This window comes from Epinephelus fuscoguttatus, linkage group LG3 (genome assembly GCF_011397635.1).
Source record: "Epinephelus fuscoguttatus linkage group LG3, E.fuscoguttatus.final_Chr_v1".
NCBI classification, from domain to species: domain Eukaryota; kingdom Metazoa; phylum Chordata; class Actinopteri; order Perciformes; family Serranidae; genus Epinephelus; species Epinephelus fuscoguttatus.
In genome coordinates this window covers 32344493-32370615 of record NC_064754.1, presented here as the reverse complement: position 1 = coordinate 32370615, position 26123 = coordinate 32344493, and the positions used below count along the sequence as shown (strand labels likewise).

The window sequence follows — 26123 nt, the reverse complement described above, 5'->3', positions numbered from 1 at the left end:
GCTTTCTTCACAATGAATTTTACACAGACAGGTTTATTTTGGGCAAATAAGACAAGCTCACTCTTTCTGAATTGAAGGGAAGGGGATATTCTTCTTTTCATGGCACAATGTTGTGGTTTGGGCTGGTACCATGGATGGTATCATTATACAGACTGCTCTTAGCCTTGACGTATGTCACCACGAAATAAGAAGCCAACATGGCTCTGGTAACTATGAGGTCTCAAAGGCCCCTGCCCAGTGCCATGCAACTGTCAGCCATTTAACATCAAGATTAGCCACAGTTGCTGCCACGTGTCAACACAGCAATGAACACATGCTTAAGGTGGTGGTGGGGGAGGGAGATGGAAGTAAGACTACAGGAGGTGACACAATAAATATGCAAATCCTGATATTACATCTAGTCTATGGGGCAGTGAGGATTTTATGTTAATATCACAAACATCCTCCTCATGAAAATTCAACCCATTCACCAGACTTAACCTTGGCATTGTACGTTTCTGCAAATTATGGATATGTTATATTTGTATGTTATTTAGTGTAAATGTTGAAACTTTACATATCATCACATAGTTATGTTTAGGCACAAAAACCACTGGGTTGATGGCACAATCCCTGCTGGAAAAAAAGCTATGTCTCTGTAAAATGACTACCGCTTTTGGTGGCACTATCTGACAGGAATAGCGGTTTGTGGCACTATCCCTAATTAGAAATGATGGTACATTATGGTACAATGTCTTGGTAAAAAAACAGCCACTATGTTAAAATATCCCGGATGGAAAAACAGCGACGACTCACTAAAAAAACAACCACATTTTGTTGTGGAAAAGCCACTGAAAACGCTGCAATGACTCACTAAAACACAACCACTTTTGCTGTTTGCTGGTGTCAAACAGTGGTTTAAAGTGGTCTGCAGCTTGGCAGGCATCTCACCTATAGGTACCACACCATCCCCTCCACGTCCAGATGATAATATCAGCTCATATTCTATGCCTATTTAGAAACATTGATATGCAACGTACGCAACATGCAAATGTAATATATTTGTAGTTTGCAAAAATGTACAATGTTACCATTTTCTTCTGGCGACTGGGCTGTATGTTTCAAATTCCATTTAGTGGGAGTGTTAGCGTTATTATTTGTACACTGCCTTCATTTCTGTATAACCACCTAGCCTCTTTGGGTAAACCATGAACCACCATTGTGTTGTGCAGGAATCAAAAAAGAATGGTGTCCCTCTCTGAAACAACAAAACAATCACTGCCTTTAATTTGCTCAGCCTTGTTCAAACAAATTCCATAGATTTCAAAGGAGTCCCTTAGTGTCACAGAGCTGTAAAGCCTGCTCCCTAATCAGTCGCCACATCTAAGTCCAGACAACCATTTGGGCAGAGCCACATGAGGTGCGGGAAAGCTCACCAGATTAGCTCTTGTTAATGACCTTCTGTGGTATAGGACTGACACCCTCACTTAACCAGCCAGGTTAAGTCACCTATGGAGATTTGTTCTAATATTCTGAAATAGTTAATCACATACAGACAGACAGACAGAGATAGATGGGCAGATGGATAGATCACAGATCAGTTACAGAACAAAAACAACGAATAAACCCACATAAAAATCACACCTCCTGATGTAGGCAGAAAAATTGATTATAACTTTGATTATAACAAACGTAAAGGTACAAGATTCAACTGAAAAATATTATTATTGTAGAGCAGAATAACACAAAATGAACTGCAGCAATGCCACCACAGTATTTGTTTTCAGTCAGCCATGGCTATATACATTTAATTACGTAAAAAGTAATAAATAACTTTGTATTTTGAAAATGAAATTCTTTGTTTTGTGACATGGGCATTACTTAATCATTATTTATCTGCTCTTATGCTGTTGAAGTTGGCATACGACACCGTAGAGTCTAGCAGTTTTTACAACTACCCACAAAAAAAAAGGGCAACATAACATCTAAAGGATTTATTTTATGGTGCTTGACAGCAAATGGCTCTCTTTACAATCTTGAATGTCAGAAAGACAACATAACAACATTTGGTGCCTCCAGGTTATGTTGTGAAATGTAGCTGTGGCTTTGCCGGCACCGCAGCTCGAGAAAAAAACCCCGTAACACAACGCGCAACCCCCAATAAAGCCAAATAAATGACAGAAAAGCACAACTGAGCGGGATTTACCTTTCCTGTGGCATTTTCACACATCAGTGTGTTGATGAAGAGCTGCAGGGGACTGTGGTACAAGGTAACATTTGCTTAGACAACTTTCCCTTCTGTGACATGCTGCCAGAGTGATATAGAGCCAGCAGGTGGGAAACAGCAGTAAGATAAGGAAAGTGAAATAGGAAAAACAGAGAAGGGACGAATGTTAAGACAATACCTAATCTCTCTGACCACAAATCATCACTGAGCACTCATCACCAAACCAAAAGAAAATCAAGACTATAACTCTAACCACTTTGATCTATGAGTCCGATCATTACTCATCATGCCATTTGTCTATGACTAGTTTTTAGATCTTACTTGTGCGGGCACTACATAATAATACCAGTGGACTGACTTCTGACGACACAAGGCTTATGTTTCGGTTTTTTGTCTTTATGTCTTTTGTCCATCTAACATTCACACAGTGATTTATGTTCTGAACAGTCACAGAAGACAAGGATATGCTAAAGCGATGGCAGATGCATCAGTCCTTCAATAGGAGGGGTACATACATTACCTTTTTAGATCATTGGAGTTTAACATTTAAGGACTACAGGAGGAGTTCTGCCTAAAAGTGACGACCTTGTTTTTCCTTGGCCTTATATTATCTGCATTTTCACCTGAGTAAGGTGATATTTTAAAAAGTACTGAAAAGTTAAATTATTTACTCTTGTCTGACTGCGTTGGAGGCATATGATAATGTTGGAGTAGTCCTGATACAACAAACTATTTTTAGCCAACACGACAAGTTTATAAATCTTAAATTCTGCTTTATAGTATGGATTTCTACTTTACTGCAAGTTACTTTCTCAGATTATATGCACAAAGAAACGACTGTAACTGACACCTTGGTTTTAATAATGGACGGCCTGTTCAGAGAACAACCAACAAAGGACAGGTTTTTATATCGCTTAAGCACAGAACCAAATAACTTAAGACCACAACTTTTATCCTGTAACGGTATCACTGTAAAGACTCCGACAGGTGTTAAGACGGCGACTATGATTACGTCAAAACTCAGACTGTGAATAAATAACAAGGTCCTTTTTATTCCATTAAAAAGGGGCGTTTAAAGAGGATTCAAGAAAGTATGAAGAGTTAAGGTGTCAATGTGTTAAAAGATAAATATATAGAAAGCTTGTCCCTGCATGGAAACTAATGTCAGGCTTTTTTAAGTGCAATGTAACTACTACAACTTACCAAATTGGTTTGGTTATTTATCAGTTTCATTTACTATGATCTTACTATTTGAAACTGTATTTCTATAATTATTACAACTTTCAGTTCATTTTGTTGTTGTCTGTTTGTTTGTTAGTTTTGTGGCATTGCCTTTTTCTACCAACACCTGTTGCACCCTCAGTTGTCCAAGGTGGGGGATCTCTCCTTAAGCAGCCTAAGCCACAGTTTCTCCCTTTTTTTTATCACTAGGTTTTGTTAACAAGTTTTGCTTAGAATGCTTGGAATTGGCTAGAAACCATTGTTAGGTGGGCCTAATAATATTGGGCAATAAACTTGACTTTAAAAAGTGAATAAATAAATTTAAAATTACAATTTAATGCACATTAGGATAATTAAATATTGTTTAATTTTTTTTGCATGAAGCCTACCTGCATTTGTAATCCATGAATTTTGGAATTTGATATTTTCCAGTACTTGTTTAGCAGCTAACAAGGACTGGAAAATCTTGAAAACAAGAGGGGTCAAGGAATGGAGGGTGTCATATGCTGTAAAGATCGTAAAGCCCCTTGCGCCAAATGTGTGATCTGTGACACTGGACTATACAAATAAATTTGACTTGATTTATCTCAACTATATTCTAAGTCTTAAGTATGCAATGTAAGGATAATTAATTAAGTTCAGTATAGCTGATCAACTGCAGTATACACTATAATAGTACAGAAACTACAGTGAAATAGAAACAGACAGTGTCTTCAATTACACAATATAAACATGTAACCTGTGATTTCTAGCAGTTGTGTATGAACAGACCATTAAATAAAAATATTACTGATTGACTAACACAAAATCTTAGAAAACCCTGCAGGATGTCAGGTGGGGCAGCACATCCTTAATTAGTTGATGATCTAAAATAAGCAGCAGATGGAAAATCCACGTATGGATGGCTATAACCTATTACTTAGCAAGTAATCTACTAACATGTTGCCACAACAACACATTCACACCAAGTACACACTTGCAATTTGCTTGAATTCATTATTACTCCTGGTTCCATGACAATTATCTGACAGATTAAGCTACTTTTTGCAGATTTCAGTATACGATAGTGACTATACCACACAGTAAGTCTTAGCTGGTGACAATCTGATATTCTCTTTAAATTAAATCCGATAACTGTTTGCTAATGTGGATGGGAATACTAAACAATTAAAAAAAAAAAGGAAGAAATATTCAGTCCTCGGCTGCGACAAGTGTCTTAAAATCTCACCCGGTGCTGAAATACAGCTATATTGCGAGGCTGACAGACTAAATGTAGGACCTTGACATGATTTCACAGCAAAGGTGCTATGACGTAAATCACTTCACCAGCTACATTTTTGTTTAAAGACATTATGTCGTAATTTCCCAGTTAAACACTTAAGAAATTGCCCAAATCTAAAAGTGTTATAGACAAGATGTGGTATGTTCAATATAAATGCGGTGGTTTTACGTATGCAGTAAATAGTGAAAAACCTATTTTGGATAATAAGAGTTGGAAATTAGCTTCTTAGTCCACCTGCTGCTGCGGCTGGTGGATTCCAAAGTCTATCAGTCACTCAATAGATTACCATAGTTGTTTTTGGCTGGTAAGTGACTTCAATATTCTACAAGCATTTGGCTGGTGGCTGGTGCTAATTTTCCCCAACAGAAACTAATTTGTATTGATAACCACATTCACTAAAAATGTTGCCTGTGTTTAACTAAGCTTTACAGATTCAATTTTGTATATTGTTGCATTTTGAGAAAATAATATTTATTCCCCAGTAGTAAAGATGTTGATTTAGGACAGATAAAAAGCATTAAGTGGTTCAGTTAAGTGTATTAAAAAATAAAATAAAATCCTAATGTGATTACTGTTAGAAAATATATGCACTTGTGACATTTCTGTATTCGTACAGCTTTTAAAACACAGTCATGGTAATTATCTTTTATTCTCCTTGATGCACACAGTGAATGTAAGATAATATTCAACTTTGCAACTTGTCACAAATGATGACCAAGATTTGATTCGGTAGAAGATAAAGTTAAGAACATGATTTGTTTTACTAATAATTTCTAGCCAATTAACATTTAATGTTTACATAAAACCTAGCTACAATTTTCAGGTACTTAAAATAATGAGCAAGTAGTGTATAGTTAGTGTATAGCACAAATTACTGCGAAATACTGTCTCTCGCCTTTATGGAAGAGCACTTACTAAACATCTGTACATTATGTACAACTTAAAATTAATTTTAACAACATAATAGTATGAAGGAAATGTCAACATACTTAGTTTTGAGAAGTAATCCAGATAATAGTTTTATTGACATATAATTCAGACCAGACACACAGCGGGAGATTTTATGCGAGCGGACATTCCAGCACATATGTAATTCATCTTCGAGAAATACTTCCCACCAGCACAGCTACTTTACGCTGTATTCATGAATGCCACCATCCAAATCCCTGTGGAACGAATGAATTTTTCATACAGCCATGTGAGCACCAGGCATGTGCTTATACTGTATACACCTTCTGAGTTTGTGGCGGACATAACTTTCTCTTACCTCTGCAAGAGTTCACTCGTTGTTTCGGGGGGGTATCCGCCACTTTGTCCTTTTCCCAGCATTTTTGTATGGCCTTTCTTGACACTCACAGTGCTACTTGTCCGATCCCCAGTGTGCTGCATGGCAAAACAAACTCCCTAGCACCACCTGCAGCTTTAACACCCTTAGCCTCCCCCCTCAAAAATAACTACCACTGTCCAAAGACAGCAAATCCTGATGAGTCAACCTTCTCTAGCCTGCTCTGTTTTTCCCTCCACTTAGTGCATGGACAGATGACAGAAAGGCCAGCAGGAAGGAAAAGACCGGCTGCTGAGCACTTCAGCAGGGTCTCTTCTACTCAGCTACTCCTGATCGACAGCAGCAAGGACAGCAAAGCGCTCTTTAGCCTCTTCTCTCCAACTCTTTTTCCCTACAAACTACGCAATGTGCACTAAATGCCTTTTCTTCACTTCCCCTCTTCTCCCAAGTGTCAAAAAATGGGGAAATCAGATCAGAGCCTCCTCAAAGGGAAACAGGAGGTTGACTGGGTGAAGTTAAAGAGGGAATAACAGAAGAGGTGGGCTCAGGGGACGGCAGAAGGGGGGTGAGTCAAAAGGGACCAACTGGGAGTCCCTGCCCGGGGCAGCTCCACGCAGCACAACAACAGGGACAAGAAAGTCCCTCCTGCCACAACTGATTATCACCTCCACAGTGTCATACAAACACACACCCACAGACACACACACCCTTGCATAGTCTGGGCAATGAAGGGATGCACTGGGGTTCTGGGAATGCAATCAGTCACTCAGTAGGTGTCGGGATCAATTTAGCTGCTGAATCATTGGAGGGGTCCGGTCTCCAGCCCCTGGAACAGCGTGTCAGATTATTCACATTTTGTAATGGTCTGGCAGTCTGAGGTTTCCCATCTGTGAGCCAAAAGGTGGGGCATGTTTAGTAATAAATCACCATTAGGGGAAGAATAGTACTGAGTGAGAGCACATCAGCAGTCCTTGAAGGATAGGCCTACACCACACCTCAAAAGGAAAAGACGGGGTCTAGCTTGATGTTGCCAGGTCGGATTTTTTATGATTTATTTTGGTTGGATAGGAAATTGGCATTGGATTGATATTGTGCCTGGAAACACAGACTGTGTCCAAAGGATCAGTCTGAGAATCTGGGCTGTCCTGTCTATTCCCAGAAATCGAAACTCTATCTCTACATAAAAAACATAATCATTTGAAACTAGATATTGGCTTAAAAAGGAATGTTTTCCTGAGGATTTAAAACAATGTGTGACAGATGATTTAAAAAGATAAATAATATCATGGATACATAGAAAATATACACTCACAAATGCATTTGGCTCAGCATTTGGACTGTGAACCACCACTGGGTACCGAAACAGCACCAGTTCCCAGTCACAACACAGATTTTGGTGCCTTATTCCTGTGCCAGACTGTGTGTGTGTGGCGAGTGCGCACAGCAATGGAGATTAGCCCTGAAGCTAGCTGGCGCAGTTAGCCTCCCTTAAGTCTCAGCCACTACGAAAAAGATAAGAGAAATGTCTCTCCTGAGTTAGGGAGATAATCACTGATCCCAACTCAAAACTTATTTTGCTGTTATCTGTATTGTAACTGTTACTGAGTGTTAAATTATTGTATTTGGGTTTTATTTATTATGTGAATTAGTGATCTATGTAATTAAGTATACCTTAAACTGTTAGGAGTTCATATATTGGTCAATTTCACATTCAAATTTGCAATCCAAAAAGGTCGTCCTTTAGAAACAATTTAGGCACCATTTTAAAAGTATTGTTTTAGCACCATTATTGGAGAGAACCTACATGATACCCAACCCTAGTAATGTTAGTTATTATTTGGACTTATCCTGGGACTTAATGAATCTACTTTTTAAGTGTACAGTGATGAGAAGAAAGTTTTAGAGTTCTGGTGAGCTCTGAGATCAGTCAGAGTCTGTCACTCTCACTCCACACTGGCCGGTGCTTATGTTGGTGGCTTACAGCATACACCAAACAGCACAAACAGCCCAGCAATCAAATGTGAGCAAATAAGACAAGGCAAAACAGGTTTACTTTCTTAAATTTAAGTGTGTATTTCAGAGATACTGTCCTCTACAGAGGGAAGCTGTTAATCAGCTCAAATCTCAGTCGACTGCAGACAAAAGCACGCTGCCTCTCTCCCAGCAGTACACAAGGGCCTGAATTATAAATCTTGGTAAAAGGGATGGCGCATTCCTTATCATCCAAGAGAGAAGGCATTCTCTCCATCTTCACGTTGTCTGCTTCAGTGATGAATGGCAAAATTCAAAACACATCTGACAGAATCCTTGCTGACAACCACCAGGAAACTTTCGCTACGCTTTGCGTGTTTGCGGGCACGCGCATATATTCATGTGACAACTCTACATAACAATCCCCCCCCACACACACACTTATTTTTGGCTCTGTGAGAAAGCAGATACCACTGTAGCAATGCATGAAGTGGTTTCTATAATGGTGCACGTCTGGATGACTCAGTGTTGAGTATGGCAGTAACAGAGGTGAATTACAATTAAACTGTTTGTCCGGTAAAATTCCTGCAATATTTCACAACTGTCAAACTTCACATCCAAAATGCAAAAGTTACCACCACAAATGTTTTTAAAATAATGTTTCCTAGTTTAACAGTTCCCCTCTTGTGTCTCACCATCCTTTTGGAAATTAAAAACAGGAGACAGTGCACTGTAGCTGCAGCAATTTAGGGAATGGAAAAACATTTTAAAACCGTACATCTACAGACACAAATAAGACTTCACTGCTGATAATCCAATCTTTAAAAAAGATCAGTGACACCCATGTGAAAGAAGTTCACAAGCATGTGTCTGAGTGAGTCCTTGCGTGTGTCAGTCTGTGTGCTGTGTATGTAAAAATGCTGCCTAGTTATGGTATCTGTAATCAATCACACCATCAGTAAGGCTTTCTCACTACCCTAAAAGTGAGCTATCAGACCACAATTCCCACAATTCACCAATGCTTTCTCACCGGCTAACATTAGCACAGTAGTGTGAGCTGAGAACATGCTGAGAAGTGATCCGTCAAATTCAGTGTGGCCAGCTGTGGTTGAAAAGCCGAGTGATGAAATGTCATTTTGATGATTGAGAGTGGTAGCAAGAGGCCTTGCAAAAAACTAACTGATGACAAAGTGTGCAAGTCCAAGTCACAACTTCTCACCACTCAGAGCCAGGTCTTACAGATACAGATTTACCTGAAGTTATGGCTGCAAACAAGTGGTTGTCCTTTACTGCTCTTGTACCTAAATCATCATTTCATCATTTAATACTCAACAATATTTGTCTTTAAATATGTTTAAAGTTGTTTCATTTTTTTGCCAGCCCAGTCAACAACATTGGATGTTTCTGCAAACCACAGATACGTGACATTTGTACGCTTAATATATATATATATATATGACATAGGGGGGCTGTGTAACACCTAGGAGAGACGGCTGCCGAGCAGCAGACAGCTGGCAGACCACCGTTCAAGACCAACATATGAGAGTTCAGGACATTTCCAGCCATGTTTGTAACAGCAAACTGTGTATTTCAAGCCAAAACATGTTTTCCTGACCCTACCAAGTGGTTTATGTGTTTTAACCTAAGCTAAAGCCTCAGCACAACATAAAATTGAAAACTGCAACTTAAAGAAATGTAAAGTATCAAAATATCATATTAAACAACTAAACTATAAATAAATGTACAAATGCTACATGTCCATGGTTTCTGGAGACGTACAATACCAACATTCATTCTGATTATTGGATTGCTTTCACTTATTAGTGCATTTATTACTTTTGTCATATTGTGTTTTGTACATTAAACATCATGAATTCTACATGTTATGGAAAATAATCCTTTGAAGGAATCAAATTTCACAAGATTTATGTCAGTGCTACAGAATAAATATAATGTGCTACAAAACATCCAACCACCCTCCCTGATACATACTAAAAATAGGAATGCAGCCCCACTAGCTAGGCCTGCAGGTTTTATATGACGAGAGAAGTTCACTCTGTCATTAGGGCTGCCACTAACGATTATTTTCATTGTCGACTAATCTGTCGATTATTTCTTTGATTAGTCGACTAATCATTTCATCGAAAAATGTGTTAAAATGTTGAAAAATGTCGGTCTGTCTCACCCAAACCCCAAAATTATGTCATCTAATGTCTTGTTTCATACTCACGCCGAAGGGTTTTAGTTCCCTGTCATGGGAGAGCGTGTAAAGCTGCCAATATCTGAACTTAAGAAGCTGCAGTAAGAGTATTTTGGGGTACTTTTACAGTACTTTTCTAAGAAAAATGACTCAAACCGATTAGTCGACTACTAAAATAGTCACCGATTATTTTAATAGTCGATTAGTCATCGATTAGTCGACTAATCGTGGCAGCCCTATCTGTCATCTTCAAATATATGATCAAATTTAGCTGAAATCTTGACAATGTCTTAAGGAATAAACATTTTATATATATATATTACATAAATAAGCATGGCAGACTTTCAAGGTATGAGGCCAGAACTTTGTATGTGTGTGTCGGTTCTTCAGCTTGTGTGTTCCCAAATCGGTATGTGAGGATTTGAAAGCAGTACAGTATATCTTACCATGCATGCAGTCATTATCAGAAAATTAAGAGGTATTTAGAGTGTATCTAGTTTTATGGGGACAAAGTGAACAGGGAAATGGTTTGTCATTTGTGCTAATCCTGCTGGATGAAAAATGTAATGGCACCATGATCTCTCTGTATCAGTATCACCATTATATTTTGTGACACAATAATTCAGTGAAACAAAGACAACCATAACAATCCGTTCCATTTGCCAAATGCCAAAGTAAGACTTTGCTAAGTAAGAACAACTCCCTTTCCAGGCGATCAGTTTTCCAGAAAATGCTGCGGGTGCAGCTGAGAATGCCGCTCTGGAGCGGAGCATTCCCATGAAGACGGGAATGTTTATTTTGCAGCGGATTTAAGCTGACATGTGTGAAGCCATTAAGCAGGCTTAGTCTGTTAATTAAAGCCATTCTAATATTCTACCTTTAGCCTCATTAGAGTGAGACCTCTATGTTGAGAACTGAGCAGGCTACAGTATGTGACAAGCCGAAGCTCGCAAATTCATTCACGAACACATGTGACACACTTACATACACACTGAAGGTCAAATGTGGTTATGGTCATTGCATGAGAAGAAGGTATCTATTTCAGTGAGCCTCTTTTATTGTGTGCACACTTGAACAGGCACACCAGCCAGCACCAATGACATACTCTAGCATACAACAGTTTTTATCAGGTTTTGAAGATAATTGTATCTCTTTAAAAGATTCCTTTTTTTTTCCACACAGAATAAAAATTTCAAGGGATTCAAAAGTTCTTCTAGAAGTGTATATTTTGCAAGTTGGAAATGCCTGACAGAGCATTTACACAATCACAGAATAACTAGGAACATGTTTACATCTGGTTATAACATGTGTCCGATGTGATCCGATTACAAGTGGACAGCGCTATATACAAGTGTAAACGGCCACCAAGACACATTGTGATCCAGTCCAGTCACTCAAACCACTTGCTGATGTGGTCTGGATGTGGTCTATATTTCACCACGTCTTCTGTAGTATAAACGCTAATAGTTCTGATGCATCCCAACACGGTAAGTGGTGGTTGTTTTGGTGACAGTGCACAAACATAACTTGCTTTTTCTCAACAAGTTGGACCAAGTGTTGGGTGACCTTTCATTGTTTGGCTGAACAGAAGGAGAGTGTTGAATTCTGCTGAGAGCGGCTAACAATGGCTAACATGCCTAGTGAGACACATGACGGGCACAGGTGTGAACAACGATGTCTATCGATCACAGAAACACATGTTAATGCCAGGTGTAAACAGGCTCTGTCACGCATCTCCAGCTGACCACTTGTGTTCAGATTTTGTAACTGCCTTCATCACTTACACTAGAAGGTCAAAGGGCCCCGCACACAGTCATCATGTCCACGCTCTCACTAGCTGCTGGCTGGCATGCCTGGTGATCACATTAGAAGCTGTGTGGTTACAGCTGGAATTTAACATGTCTCCTCCCATGGCCCAAAACAATGGATGGTCACCCAACACTTCGTTCAACACGTCGTAAAATGGGCAAGTTATAAAGCGGGCAATAACGTATTACAAGGCACACATGAGTAAAAAAGTAGTTCCTTTGGGGAGCGAGTACTTTTCATGTTTTTTTTTTAACTGTGTTTCTGCACTTAACTTAGATGTATATTTGAGTCAGAAGTCTACTTTTTATTTTACTACATTAACCATAATACTTTCATTACAACTAATCTGTTTTAAATGCAGGGATTGAGTGTAGGGGGCAAGAGTGTGCGAGGAACCCCTCTACTGCAGATGCCAAGTTGCCAGCTGCCTGAAAGAAAAACAAGCACCACCTGTCTTTTTGTTACAGTGTGATGATGACGAAGCAAAACCCAGAACTTTTTATATAAGACTTTCTATATCTAAAAAAGACAACATTTACATGATAAAGTGCTTGCCAAGCATCCTGAAAAACAGTGAGATCTCCGCTTCTGAAAAGACCTCTGCAAGCACATTAACGTAAGTTGTAGGGGAAAATGTTGTTGGCTAGCTCATGCTAGCTATGTTAACTTTTCATGTGTAATGTTAATCTTTGATGTTATGACAAGGAAGAGAGAGGTATAGGCTATTCTTAATTGTTTGATTAGCATACCTACTCTATTTCACATATATACAAATAAACAGTGCCTTCAACAGCATTCAACCCAGCCTCCTGAGAGACAAGCTGCTGGATATGCAACTTCACCCGGACATCACTGCCTGGATTTTGGATTACCTCACGGGCCGGCCGCAGTACATCAGGGTGGATGGCTGCGTATCTGAGGTGGTGACACCGGGGTGCCCCAAGGAACTGTTCTGGCACCATTCTTCTTCACCCTCTACACCTCTGACTTCCGGTTCAATTCTGGTTCCTGCCACCTCCAAAAGTTTTCTGATGACTCTTTTATAGTCAGATGCATCAGCAATGATGATGAGGAGGAGTACAGAAGACTGATTGAGAGCTTTGTCGTGTGGAGCAACCGAAACCACCTTCAACTCAACATCAGCAAGATTAACGGAGTGGTGGTGGACTACCAGAGGAACCGGAGGCAACCTGCCCCACTCACCATTCAGGGCGAGGAGGAAGAGATGGTGGACTCATACAAGTACCTTGGGGTCCACATCAACAATAAACTGGACCGGACTCACAACACAGATACCCTCTATAGCAAAGGACAGAGCAGGATGTTCTTCCTGAGGAGACTGAGATCGTTTGGTGTCTGAAATGGGCTCCCCAAGACCTTCTACCAGTCTATTGTTTCCAGTGCACTGTTCTTTGCTTTAGTTTGCCGGTGGGGTGGAGATAAGACTGGTGAGGTCAACAGGCTCAACAAGCTTGTGAAGAAAGCCCACTCCGTGGTGGGACTGGACCTGGACAGTGGCTGAGAGGAAGGTGAAGGACAAAATCTGTGCAATCCTGGAATTCTTCTCACCCCCTGCACAACGAGCTGTGGTCGATGGGCTACAAAGCTACATCCAGCTCTGAACGGACTTATTTTGCATCTGATCAACATGACATTATCTACCAATTGACACTTTGTCAGACTTTGTCTTTATCTTTTATTTATGGATCATTATTTTTATTTTTTTCTCGTATCTTATTCTATTTAATGTCTTTTTGTCTTGTGCTGCTGTGATACTTGAATTTCCCCTCTGGTGATCAATAAAGTATATCATATCATATCTTATCTTACCTTGTTTGTGTTGAGTAATATATTAACCACTTTCACTTTAGTCATTTTGCTTTTACTTGAGTATAGATTTTCAGTACTCTACCCACCATTGGATGTCACCAAAACAACCACCGCATCCTACATTGAAGACATAATCATTGTTGGGTGCACATTAAAGTTTACCCTACAAAAGATATTTGATAAAATGCGTCAAGAACCACCTCTGTAAGTGGTTTGAGTGATCAGATCACAATAGGTCTTGGTGGCTGATTTACGCTTGTATTTAGCGCTGTCCACTTGTGATCACATCACCCAAAATGTATGTTAATACCAGGTGTAAACAAGCTCTAAAAGTCATCATTACTCCCATGCCAAGAATATTCCACCTCATTAAAGGGCATGCGGATTTCATTGCAGGTTTTGATGCTCTGAAGCTGCTTTAAACATAGCTTCACTTCTCTCATATCAACTCAAACACATGCACCTACAGGCAGGAAGACACACTAAAGACAAACCCAAAGTCAAAACTGTTCATCTAAATCACTAACAAAAAAACCCAACTCTGTCTGTCATTTGCAGTATAGACCTTGTTACCCTTGTGGCTAACCCAGACTTCAGAGAACTTATGACCAGCTATCAGCATTTGGCCAGGGATCCAAAGAACATATGACCTCATAAAAGCAGCTTAAAAAAGGCATGAGGCACCAGCAATCACTGACAACAACAGCCTGTAAATTCCTCTGACAGCAGTTGCATTTTTTTATTGTTGAACTAAAATTACACAGCGACACACAGCCGTGCCACCGCATGCAGAATCACCAACATCTAATCATGTTGCTGGCTTTACGGAGCACGGAATGAAAAATAAATAATTAAACAGCTACAAATAGAGGCGAGTTTATAAACAGTTAAAGTTTTATAGACCTGAAGGACACTAATGGCAGCAATGAAACCTGCATAAGATCCTGTGTAAATGGAATTAGTCACAAACCCGAGAAGCTTTAAACAGCTAAGATTAGGAAAGAGTCTGTTAACACGTACACAGTTTATAGACCTGAACAGCCCCTACACTAACTTGCAAATAACTAAGTGGCAAGTCTTGTAAAAAGACTTCACAGATTCTTGTGAGTAAATCTACATGGTACAAATTAGATGTGATTTTACAATGTCACACTTACCTTAAAACTGCCATTATAATCCTTTGATGGGCAAAAATGAGTAATGCCAGCTTACTCAATCAAAGTTCCTGCAGGGATGAAAAGAGTATCATAACATTATTCTGAAGTACTGTAGAAGTTCTGTTACCCGAATTAAATATGACTCAGAATGAAAATAAGCAGTGTACAGAACTAATAAGAAAGTAGCTCTGGCCCAGGCTGCCTTCAGTTATTTAGTTACACATGATTTCTATGAAATCTTGGAAGTGGAATCCTGACTGTAAGCATTTCAGTGTGCACCCTGTAAACCAGCCCTTAATAAATCAGAGATCTGTTCTGTATAAAAAAAAACTTTTCCAAAGATAGCAGTGTGACATAAGAGAACATAAGAACAGCAAACGTAAATTAAATATTCTCATGACTGAACTGTAGCAGCATAACTGTAGGTTTCTCTGTAATTTTCACCTTTCAGGGTTATATGATTATATAGCGTACTTAGAGGTGAAGTCAAGTAGAAATTCAGATTTTAGAAAGCAAAAAATGGTGAAAATGGTTTTAAAGTTGCAGTTATGAAATACCTGGTATTGGACAAATCTTTCCCTGGAAATGTCCTGCGATGTTCAGGACACTCAGCCCTTTCTAATTTCAAGTTGCATCATCAGAGAAGGTTGGAGAACCTCATAGTTAGCAGCCAAAACACCATGACAGTCTATGGGAAGTGAAGTGCAAGAACACCAAAACAATGACTTTAACCTTGCCACTTTAAAACATTGCTGTTTTGTTGTTGTTGTTTTTTTTTTAAATTTGTTTAATTTCAGGTTAAATTACAGGACTTTGAAATGTCATATAAATCACAGAATAAGCTACTAATCCAACACCCATCTATCTCCATATATCACACTTTGCCTGGGGCCAGCAGCTTGGGTCATGTAGTGAAATCAGGGGCCAGCTTGGCTGGTGACCTCTGGGTTCCAGGAAGTCTGAGCCAGGGCCCCCTGCAGCTCAACAGCAGGCCAACAGGGGTTAATGTCTGTCTGCCTGTCAGGCTGATTGGTGTCAGCTAAAAAAACACTACTCTGTGAAGATTCCTGGAGTCAAAACTAATATTGTTCTTTAATCTAAAACACGGTATTTTTATCCATATGAACTACAGTATATTCATGTGTAATTGAATTTAAGCTTCATGTTTACTTTGACAAAATTGTGCAGGGCTTGACACTAACTTTGTTCCCAAGGAGCACATGTGCTCTTAAGTTGAAAAAGTAAGGAGCGCACAAAGAACTTTAGAAGCACAATGTAAATTGATCAAATAATGTGTTTTCTGTAATAAACGTGATGCAAATAGACATTTAAAAGCAAAATTATTTCATGAATTTAATGTATACAAAATGTACAGAAAGGTAAAATCATCAAATTTTGAAAAAGTATTGCAATTTAATTTTGTCTTTAATGTTATTATCTTATATATATTATCTTTGTAATATGATTATCTTATATAATGTTATTAATATCCTAAAACATTCTCCAGGAAACTCTGAAACTCTGCAGGACTTATTTCCACCCTTCCCAAAAGCGGTGGCGAACGGTCCCTAACTGCGGGGAGAACGAAGCAGGCTTCCCCAAAGGTCCGCCGCTTAACCCGGTCCGTCTCCTCCACACTCTGACTTATTTCCACCCTGCTGACAGTGGGACTTATTTTCATTGTGCCGACAGTGGCTTGGAAAACCGCCCATAACCGTGTCACACGGGGAAGAGGGAAGGCTGCTGGAGTTCCTCCAACATTTGCGGTTAGATTATCATATTTTTTTAATGACAAAAATATAGGCTGCTTGGGCTGATTTTTTTTTATGCGCACATGTGCCCCTAAATATTTTTTACCGTTCGCACACACCTATTTTTAGTCGCAAATGTGAGTGAAACACTTGCACTGTCGAGCGCTGTTGTGGGAAATTAGATTGATCTCAGAAGGTCAAAAGTCAAGTACCTTAGGTCTACCTACAATTAGACTCACAAGTCAGTCTTTAGACGCTTTGCTTAACAAAAGACTGATGACTTTCTCCCTGATTTTGTGTTTAGATGGGCGGATACACTTTCAGAGTTTAGAAAAACTCCCTACGTTGCAGAACCAATAGTAAATCTGCAGGGCGGTCCTTCGGTGGCTCGCTGAACGCTTGTGCTTGTAAACATAGTCTCACGAGAAACACGTGTAGCGGTACAAAATGGCTCAGCGGCGCTTGCAGAAAACGCTGTCAAAGTTAGTGGATGTTTGTCGCGTTTGCGGCGACACATTCTCGCCAACTAAAAGAAACAAAATCTTTTACAAGGCCATGACTCATCCGTCCGGCCGGACTATAGAGGGAATCGCCTTGTTGTTTACATATACTTCCGGGTAGAACACCAGCAGAGCTTGTTTGTAAAGTCTATAAACACAATGATTGAACAAACATTACTATTTCTGTGTGCACGTTCAGCAGGGCTAACTGTTAGCCATGTTAGCCGTTAGCGGCGTCTGTAATAGGTAATAACAACTCATTAAACGGTCCGTGAAAAAAATATCTTTTCCAGCGGATATCTTAGTTACAACATGATTGAGTAGTTTTGTGTTGCTATGTATGGTATTTATTCAGTTTTGGGAAATCACGATGTCTAGAAAGCACCAGTGGCTGCAGCTGGCAGGGACAGCTAACACTAGCAGCAAAGCTAACATAAGGACGTCATCTGTTAAAAGCCTCCCGTTGTCGGATACGACATGAAACTACTCCAGTTAGCTCAATCATGTTGTAACTAAGACATCCGCTGGAAAAAATATTGTCTTCACGGATGAGCACACGTTTGATAAAATGGAGTTAAATCTCTCGGAGTCCATTTTCAAGCTCTCCGTGTGTTTGTTTCTTTGCAGACGAGAAAGGGGGGAGCGCACATTTCTGAGAAGGCGTGTCCTTTTCAAAAATGCAAGAGGCGTTGCTTTGTTGCCGGCCGTTTTCGCCGGTGTGTTAAACACACTTTAGAAAGGAGTGGTGGTGAGACTAACTTCCAATTTGCCGAACTGCTGTCACTGTGGTCTGACCGATCTGACATTTCTGCTGTGCTTATTTTATTCTTTCTTGCTTTGCTATCATTTTTGATGAACCAAATATATGGAAGCTAATTTTTTGGACTGTCTTAGACCATAGAAATAATATGTATGAATTTTGAAAAAAGACGTAGTTCCCCTTTAACTTACTAGCTAGCATATAACTGGGCAGTCATAGGTTAGCGCTTAGCTTAGCACTTTCTTAAGATAGCACTTACAGTTTAATTATAGGTTAGCATGATTAACTAGCAACCCTAGCCAGCATAATCTTGGAAGGTCATCGACTGAATTTAGTCACACACACCTGCAACCAACCCACATTTGATTTAGCACAGCATGTCTGAAACAAAGGTCAACGGTCAACCTCCCAACGTCCTCCCAACTTCGAAAAGCTCATGTTAGCAAGCTAACTGCGACAGTTACAGGTCCCTTTTCCTATTACGACATTTTGACTTGTCATTGTTAAAAAGCACAAATGTTAATAATACAATTAATAAATACAGAATAAAATTAGCTGCTTCGGTTTCGGGCCCTGGTTATTGTGCCTGCTGACCCGTCACTGTCACGGCGGACTGAGACACTTGAACTGAACAGAGAGGTCGTTAATGCTATTGCTAACACCTGTGCTTTGTCTACAAGTCAAAATGCTGTAAATTAGGCCTGTGGGAACACAGCATGTTATGAAGCTAAATAAGTGACTGTGAGTGAGTATTTAGCTCACGTACTGAGGACCCGGGTTGGTTTAAAATCAGTATCTTGTGAGTTTAAGGTAGTGAAGATTAAAGATGCAGCAGCCACGAACAGCCTGTGATTTATGTCAGAAATCGAAGTCTTCTGCTGCATTCAGAGGAAACACGGAAATTTGGGTTACTTGTGCGGCACTACTTTTTTTTTAACTTCCTTCAGTCAGTATAAAGAATACAAAAGGAATAAAGAAAACAATTAATAACAAGAATAGCAAAGAACAAAAGGGCACATAAAATTAAAAAGTTATTTTTAAGGCATTGTAAATACCCACAGTCCTGATGGCATTTTGATTTTCAGTACTTCTAGTGTGTCAAAGTCATGGTCAAAGTACAGTTTCAGTTCCTGGTGGACTATTTGCATTTATGGATAAAATAAATAAATTTTAAAAAATAATTTATAAATATCAAAAAATATCTCTGTTCAGGTCATTTTTCCTCATTTTTTAAACATAATTTGTTGGATAGATTAAGTTTATAATTATGCATGACAGTATACTGTTAGCTGATAAGGACATGAAGGACATTTCCTCTGTATTCATGTTTTGTTTTCTCCCATCTATAAACATATAAAAGTGGTATTTAATATGATAAATCACCACCCAAAAAGTATTTTTTAATAATAATAATTCTACCATATACTAATAATGTGTGAGAACAAGATAAGTACACAGCCATGGGTCAATAACATGCAGAAACTAACATAATTTGGCCAAGCAACATAATAAAAAGCTGAATATTTGAAAATAATCCCAAGTTTGCCTGACCCTATAATGTATGATGGCATCTCTTCTTTGTGAGTTTGGGGGATCTCTAACGTCACCTCCACCTGCTGAGCATACATACACATACCACTACTGCAATCAGTCAAAAATACTGTGAGAAAAACTATTGAGATTTAATCCAGTGAATGAGATTTTTTTTTTCCCCAGAACCAAAAATGCCCATAAAAGCATAACTCTCATCAGTGATTCTCTGCTTGGCGGCCTGCAACTCATCCGTCACCACCACTTTCAGGCTCCAGCTCAGGCTTTGGGGCAGTAGCATGTTTATATAGGAACTTTAACACAGACCAGAATCACATGAGTGTGACAGGCAGTGAGACAAGCAGACAGATGACAGACAGACTGATCATCTGACAGGCAGATAAAACAGACGGATATGGAGATGACTTTGGAGCGGCAGAAAGAGATAGTCAGTCAGCCACGTCAGGCCTACATGGCAGATGGACCACCATGAAGTGCAAGGACAGAGCAAGTCTGTTCACAGGGCACCCTCCTCCTCCTCCTCCTCCTCCCACTCTCCACCGCCGTTAATAAGCACCTGTTAGACAACAAATTAACTTGTTGACTGTAAAAACCAGGACAGTTTTACGCCCGTTTTTATGAGAAGGAGCTTGATTATGGGAGCTAGTATTATCTGTTCATTACTGTACACGGCATTTTGATACCAGAGGGCAGTGGGACAAGTGGATGGTTGAAAAGATATGGTGTTTATTGTCTAAGTGTGGAGTGAAGAGGGGATGCCAACGAGGGAGGGGTGGATTAGACAGTGGAAGAAATGTCATACAGACAAGAGGAGAAAAGGAGGCGTAATCATCAAATAACAAAACTTACAAACCCACATACATTAACAGATTTTACCATATGATTGAAGAATGACATAGGATATTTAGTGTGTTTTACAAATTAAAATCAAATTGTAATTAATAATCCAACCACAGGTTTGGAGGAAATGGAGTCCTGAATGCTCCCCTGATGTATGCCTTTGGAAAAATATAACTTTTAATTGGACTTTCTAGCATTTTTTTTAACTTAACTGGCCATCTGATCAGTAGAAGAGGTGATGGATAAAACAGTTACTAACATAGCTTTCAGCCAGCGTTAGGAAAACATGCTGTTTTGGTTGAAAATGCGTGGTTTCAAACACAGCTGGTAATGTCACAGGTCTCCAACAGTGATTTATTGCCTGGCAGGGGTCTCACCTTGGTGTCACACGTCCATCATCCCATCCTCCTCCTAATGAGAAACTCATAGTAATGTAATCTGAACTATGTCACTTTAGAAATGTTGATATGAGTGAAACGTACAAATGTAACATATCTGTGGTTTGGTTTACAATGCCAACATTTTATTCAGGAGGCTGAGCTGTTCTCTCTAAATAAGCGCCAACAGGCCAGGAGACATTTTGACACATCACAGCGGGAGAAGCACAGGTGTAAACTAACATTAATGATGACTGAAAGCTGCTTCACTGTCAGAGTCCTTGTACTGTTTGTCATGTGATAACTTGTCAGCCACAAATGGTGCAGAAAATGTCTTTCCAAACTATTAAGCTGAAACACAAGAAGGAAAAAATATGAGCTTTTACTTCTGTTGGCACATCACACATATGAGAGAAGTGGAGAGAGGTAGATGGACGGAAATTGAATCCTGTTGGAAATGAGTTCTGAGAATATGGCGGGACCGTTATGAAGCACAGGTCTTTCAGATCCTCATCATCTGTCAGCTGACTTGGCGACAGATCTGGCAGCCTTAGCAACAGATCTGCTCTCTGCTCTCTGCTCTCTGCTCTGCTGGCAGGCCCGGGCATAGAGGGATGAAGTGTGCTGTCAATATCGCACCAGGCTCACTGACACGTTGGCTCCACTGTTACTGACCAACTGACTTTGAGGTCAGTGCAGTTCACATTTAATGGCATCAGAAAAACATCAGATGCAGATAATACAGGGGATAACTTGCATGCAGGGCACAAGAACATTATATCTATTGTTGAATTATTGTTTTTGTGTGTCAGCAGATATCTGTTCCATTTTCTTTCTTTTTATTTGATTAGTTACATCCTACTCTTTACATCTTTTCATGCGTTTTATTACTTGTCTTATCACCATTTTAAGTAAAGCACTATTACATTAAAAGATCTGACACAAATTAACTTGCGTTGCCTCTCTTTCAGTCCTTCCATTCTCTCCTCACTCCCAGTGAGAATAAATAAAGGCTAATAAATAGAAATCAAGTCATTTATATTCTTGCATCTCTGACGATCCAGTAGGAATGAAAGGTGCATGCAAATTAGTGTTGCTCACACCTCGGGGTGTAAAAATGTAAATAAATGTTCTTTATATAACAGAAAATTGTGTATGGTAGAGAGGATGTCATATGAATAACTGCTGAGGAGTCAGACAGGGGGCTGTTATTTCTATTTTTCACATCAGATGTGTGAATTGTTTGTGGAGGAAGCAGTCGGGGAACAGTACAGCACAGTACACAGTGTGATGTGAGGCACTGGTTACCAAGATACAGTAGGTCAAGGGAGTGTAGCAGTCATCTCCCTCCAGCAGCAGGCCAGAAGTGTATTTCAGCTTCAGGTGACATCTTACTGGTGTAAGGAAGCAGAGTAGTTGTGGGTACTCTACTTTCAAAGGTTAAAAAGTTTTGACGCAAGGGGACGATGTGAGTCCTGGCGAACACAGCAGACAGAGATGCTCCGAAGGTCTGCGGTATTACAACAGGAGTCCACGAATCCATCGCAAGAGGTCACAACCTTTCAGATTTGTCACCAGCACAAGGTGATGTTACACTAGAATGAGCCATGTATGTCTGACATGTGGGATCTCCCCTGGCACACTGATTGGATGGGGTCATTGACAGCAAAAACAAAATATGACGCAGATGTATGGGCTGTGAAACAGGGCGTCAGATTCTGACCTTGACGGCAGAGAGTCGTTGACCTTGTGTCCACTGTACTTCGATACTGAATTTTCCCTCCCTAGTTATTCCATGAAATTTCCATCAACATGCACATGGTGTAAAAGTCTGAAAACAAAAATACAGACATGGTAAATATGTGAATTTCTTGTCTGTGGATTCATACAGAACATGTTTCTGCCAAAGTACATTTATAAATACAGTAAAAAAAACAACATATTTGCTAATTGCAAGTTTAAAACTATATTATCTTTCCAGAAACACAAGTTTTAATTGATTTTCATATAATTATGCTGTAAAATCCTCTTAAATATGGCTCATATTTCCTCAGCAGTTCCCCCTTACATAAACAGCTCCTTTCTCTCTTCATACAGTGACATTGTCAGGATTCAGTGGCACAGCACCACCTAGTGGTCATATTAAGTGGGACGCAACACTGACAGCTTATTATTTAAATCTTTTATTATTTTTGTAGGTTTTCTAGTTACATAAAAATGAACCAAAACATTCAAAACGTAGATTTTAAACTAGATGCAACATATGAGGAGTTTAATCCCAAAGAATATATCCAGTAAGGAAATGATAAATTAAAAGTTTGCATTCCAGAAAAGCGCTACTACTACAGACGTTAAGAATCACTTCTGCTTATGACATATTGACTGTTAAAATTCAGGGAGCTGTGCTGATATCTGTTTTGGAATTAAACTACTCATATATTTCATTTACCTAAAAAACAGGAAATTACACAACACAGAAACGACCATAAAAAGGAACCACAACCTTTAAACAAGTTACGCCATATGGCTGGTTATGACAGATACAAGTAACATTGATGAGTATAAAGGGTATGCATTACAGAAACTTGAGCATCTCTGGCACTTTGCATTTCAAATGACAGAAAACTAAACTCAAAACTATTTGCCAGAATTGAACACAGTAACACAAAGGTTGTGCTCTCTTCAGGACCTCATCAGACAAAATGGGGATATTTTCATTTCAGTGTAAAACAACTACACTTGTGTTAGCTGTCGGATCCAGTGCAGCTGATACATAGAGAGGCACGGCGATGCAGGAAAATGCGACAAAACAAATGTCCCCTGCACGCAGGTTTCAACATAAAAACATTCTTCTCAAATCTGTAGTTTTGTCAGCCTGGAATGATGTCAAAAGTAAACACTAAGTTATTTTGAGCTTGGGTTCTCGGGGTGTTATCAAAACAGCACATCCAATCAAATTTCAACCTTTGGAGATGGTCTGAGAGGTGGAACATTTGCTGCATTGTTTATCTTTTACAGAGGGACTAAAAAAGGCTGACTGGGATATTTCTGTCTTTGGGCCCTGTTGTGGAAGGCTTCAAGCTACGCAGTGCACTGTCGAGGCGGAGGAGGAGGAGGGCGCGAGGAGGATGATGAAGGACTGAAGACTATTAACCATGGGTGGTGTCATCCTCCACAAAGTCTTTGGCCTGCTCCGCTGTGATCACATCGATGTGACTCACCTAAAACACACACACACACACACACACACACACACACACACACACACACACACACACACACACACACACAGTTAATGACCAATCAATGCCTCCATTTCAGCCACTCTGACTAAGCAGTGATCATTTATGTTATGAAACCACAGAAACTCAAAAGGAAATTTTCTTTTCACTAAAGCAGCTCAGTAGAAAAAAACAACCTGGCCTACAGAGGGAAAGTGTGAAGGACTCAACAGAAAACAGTGGACTGAAAGAATAATCAGTTACAGCAACAAGAGGAAGGTCTGTTCACTGGTAACTTTAAATTACAGGGAATCACAAACTTTCTGTGATAACAATTCAGAATCAAACGGTGTAAAACTTGGGAAAAAACTTGATTTATGTTTTGTATCGATACTTTTTTTTTTTTTTTTTTTAAATGTCACATTATCATCCGAGACTCTAGAACGACGACAGCAAGGATGATGATGCACAGGCAGAGACTGGAGTATAATCTGCTCTTTTTAAATTCCAAGTCTGGTGCCATTTTGAATTCTACAGTCACTGCAAGCAAAGCTTTGTATGATGAAAGCTGCAAGTAAACTGTAATTGTTTTTTGTTTTCACCACTACACACTCTGACTCAACCATCATACACTACTGAGCTGAGCTGTTTTGAAACACGTCATAGTTGTGTTTGGGTTAAAGGTGGAGTCTGCGATTCTACTTCTACTTCTATTCTAAAACACTGTGTGCGCTAAAAAAACAATCCAGTGTTCATACACAGCCCTGATGCTACAGCCTGCACATGCACTACTGAGCTGGATCTCCCAAAGCTGTAACTCTTAAAACATCAGCACAATCTGCAAAATGAGAAAACAAGTGCATCTGATTTTTGAGGAATGTCGTTGCACTGTTGAGACCCTCCACGTGTCATGAGAAAACCTCTTCAGGGCAGAATATAACTTGAATGATTCTTGTGGACCAATCCTGCTCTTTGGCAGAAGACTCACCTTGTTTCTGAATTTGACACCGTAGAACTTGTCAGCAGAGTCGAGCAGCTCAGGCCTGAAGGTGGTGGTGATGAACTGAGCGTGGCCTGCCAGCTCTACGATCATGTCTGAGTGCAATACAGAGATGGAAACTGTGACTTTCTTGCATTTGCAAAGGCTTTCTCACAAAGAATGGAAACCATGATTTTGTGTCATCATCATTAGTGAAAACATTTCTTTACATAAAGAATATTCATTCAATACATTTCCACCACAAACTGTAGCAAGACATTTCAAATCCACATCTGTTTGACACAATGACAACAAAACTGATCATTTTAAGATTCATATATAGTATTTGCTGTTGGCCTGTGATATAGATTGTATGAAACTGTACAGATTAAGCTTGTAATGGTTTATCAAAGTCACGGATTAGTTTATAGGAATCATACTTTGGTACCAGTTTGATACGGAGGAAAAAAATGCATATGGATATGTTACTTTTTATTCATTTTGAACACAGTAGTGCAAGTGTCATAGACAGACAACATCTTCCTGCTGGGGAGTGAGGTAGCATTTTGCCCACAAGCAACTGGTTAACTATTTTCATTCTAAAAATAAGGAGCATTTTTAACACTTCTGTGTTACACTGTACAAACACTGAACTAACACTTTCACGAAAGGCAACAGGTCACGACACTGAAAAACATCTCTTATGCTATGATATTAAAATACAAAATAAACAGAATAATTAAAATAATTAAACTTGTACATTAGGAGGAGTGCTGATGGGCACATCTGGTTGATGTCATCGAATCAGTTTGTCTTCACACCCCCTACAATGTTGGAGCAATGCAGACACACCATCCTCATCTTGTATATAGCTCTACCTGTGGTGCTGTTTTAGCTGGCCGAGAACCTGCGAGTGGGTCTTCCACCTCTGCTGTTTCATTTGCGCACACCATAGTGTGAGCGGCATTTCAATCAGCTTGTGCTAACCTCAGCTCATGTTGCTAACGGCATAAACCTGAAAGTTTCCAGGCGAACTTCAGCTTGTGAACTTCGACTCCATATTACATCTCAGTCTGCTTACCATTTAGTCTGCATGCAGCTGCGTGCACCAAACTGTGACAGATTGGCACGACTACACAAACGGTTACAGACTCAAAACTGGTCTCTATTTTCTTGATACTCA

At 39.5% G+C, this 26123-nt stretch overlaps 2 protein-coding genes across 4 annotated transcripts in view; both read right to left on the bottom strand.

Moving 5' to 3' along the window:
- Window positions 1-15647, bottom strand: part of rbm20 (RNA binding motif protein 20) — a 74141-nt gene extending 58494 nt beyond the window's left edge. The window contains exons 1-2 of one of the 3 annotated variants that reach the window (XM_049572335.1): window positions 15519-15647; window positions 14962-15029 (exon numbers count right to left, since the gene is read on the bottom strand). In XM_049572335.1, the coding sequence (XP_049428292.1) occupies window positions 14962-14975 (14 nt within the window). In that variant the 5' untranslated portion in view covers window positions 14976-15029; window positions 15519-15647. Of the gene's footprint in view, window positions 1-2185; window positions 2226-5976; window positions 6133-14961; window positions 15030-15518 lie in introns of those variants that run through there. The other 2 variants (XM_049572333.1, XM_049572336.1) reach the window with 2 other exon arrangements.
- An 8030-nt stretch (window positions 15648-23677) lies between these two features.
- The window catches only part of smc3 (structural maintenance of chromosomes 3), a 30940-nt gene continuing 28494 nt past the window's right edge, over window positions 23678-26123 (bottom strand). Inside the window, exons 28-29 of the mRNA XM_049571105.1 lie at window positions 24950-25056; window positions 23678-23961 (exon numbers count right to left, since the gene is read on the bottom strand). Of these exons, the coding sequence (XP_049427062.1) occupies window positions 23890-23961; window positions 24950-25056 (179 nt within the window). The 3' untranslated portion in view covers window positions 23678-23889. The remainder of the gene's footprint in view (window positions 23962-24949; window positions 25057-26123) is intronic.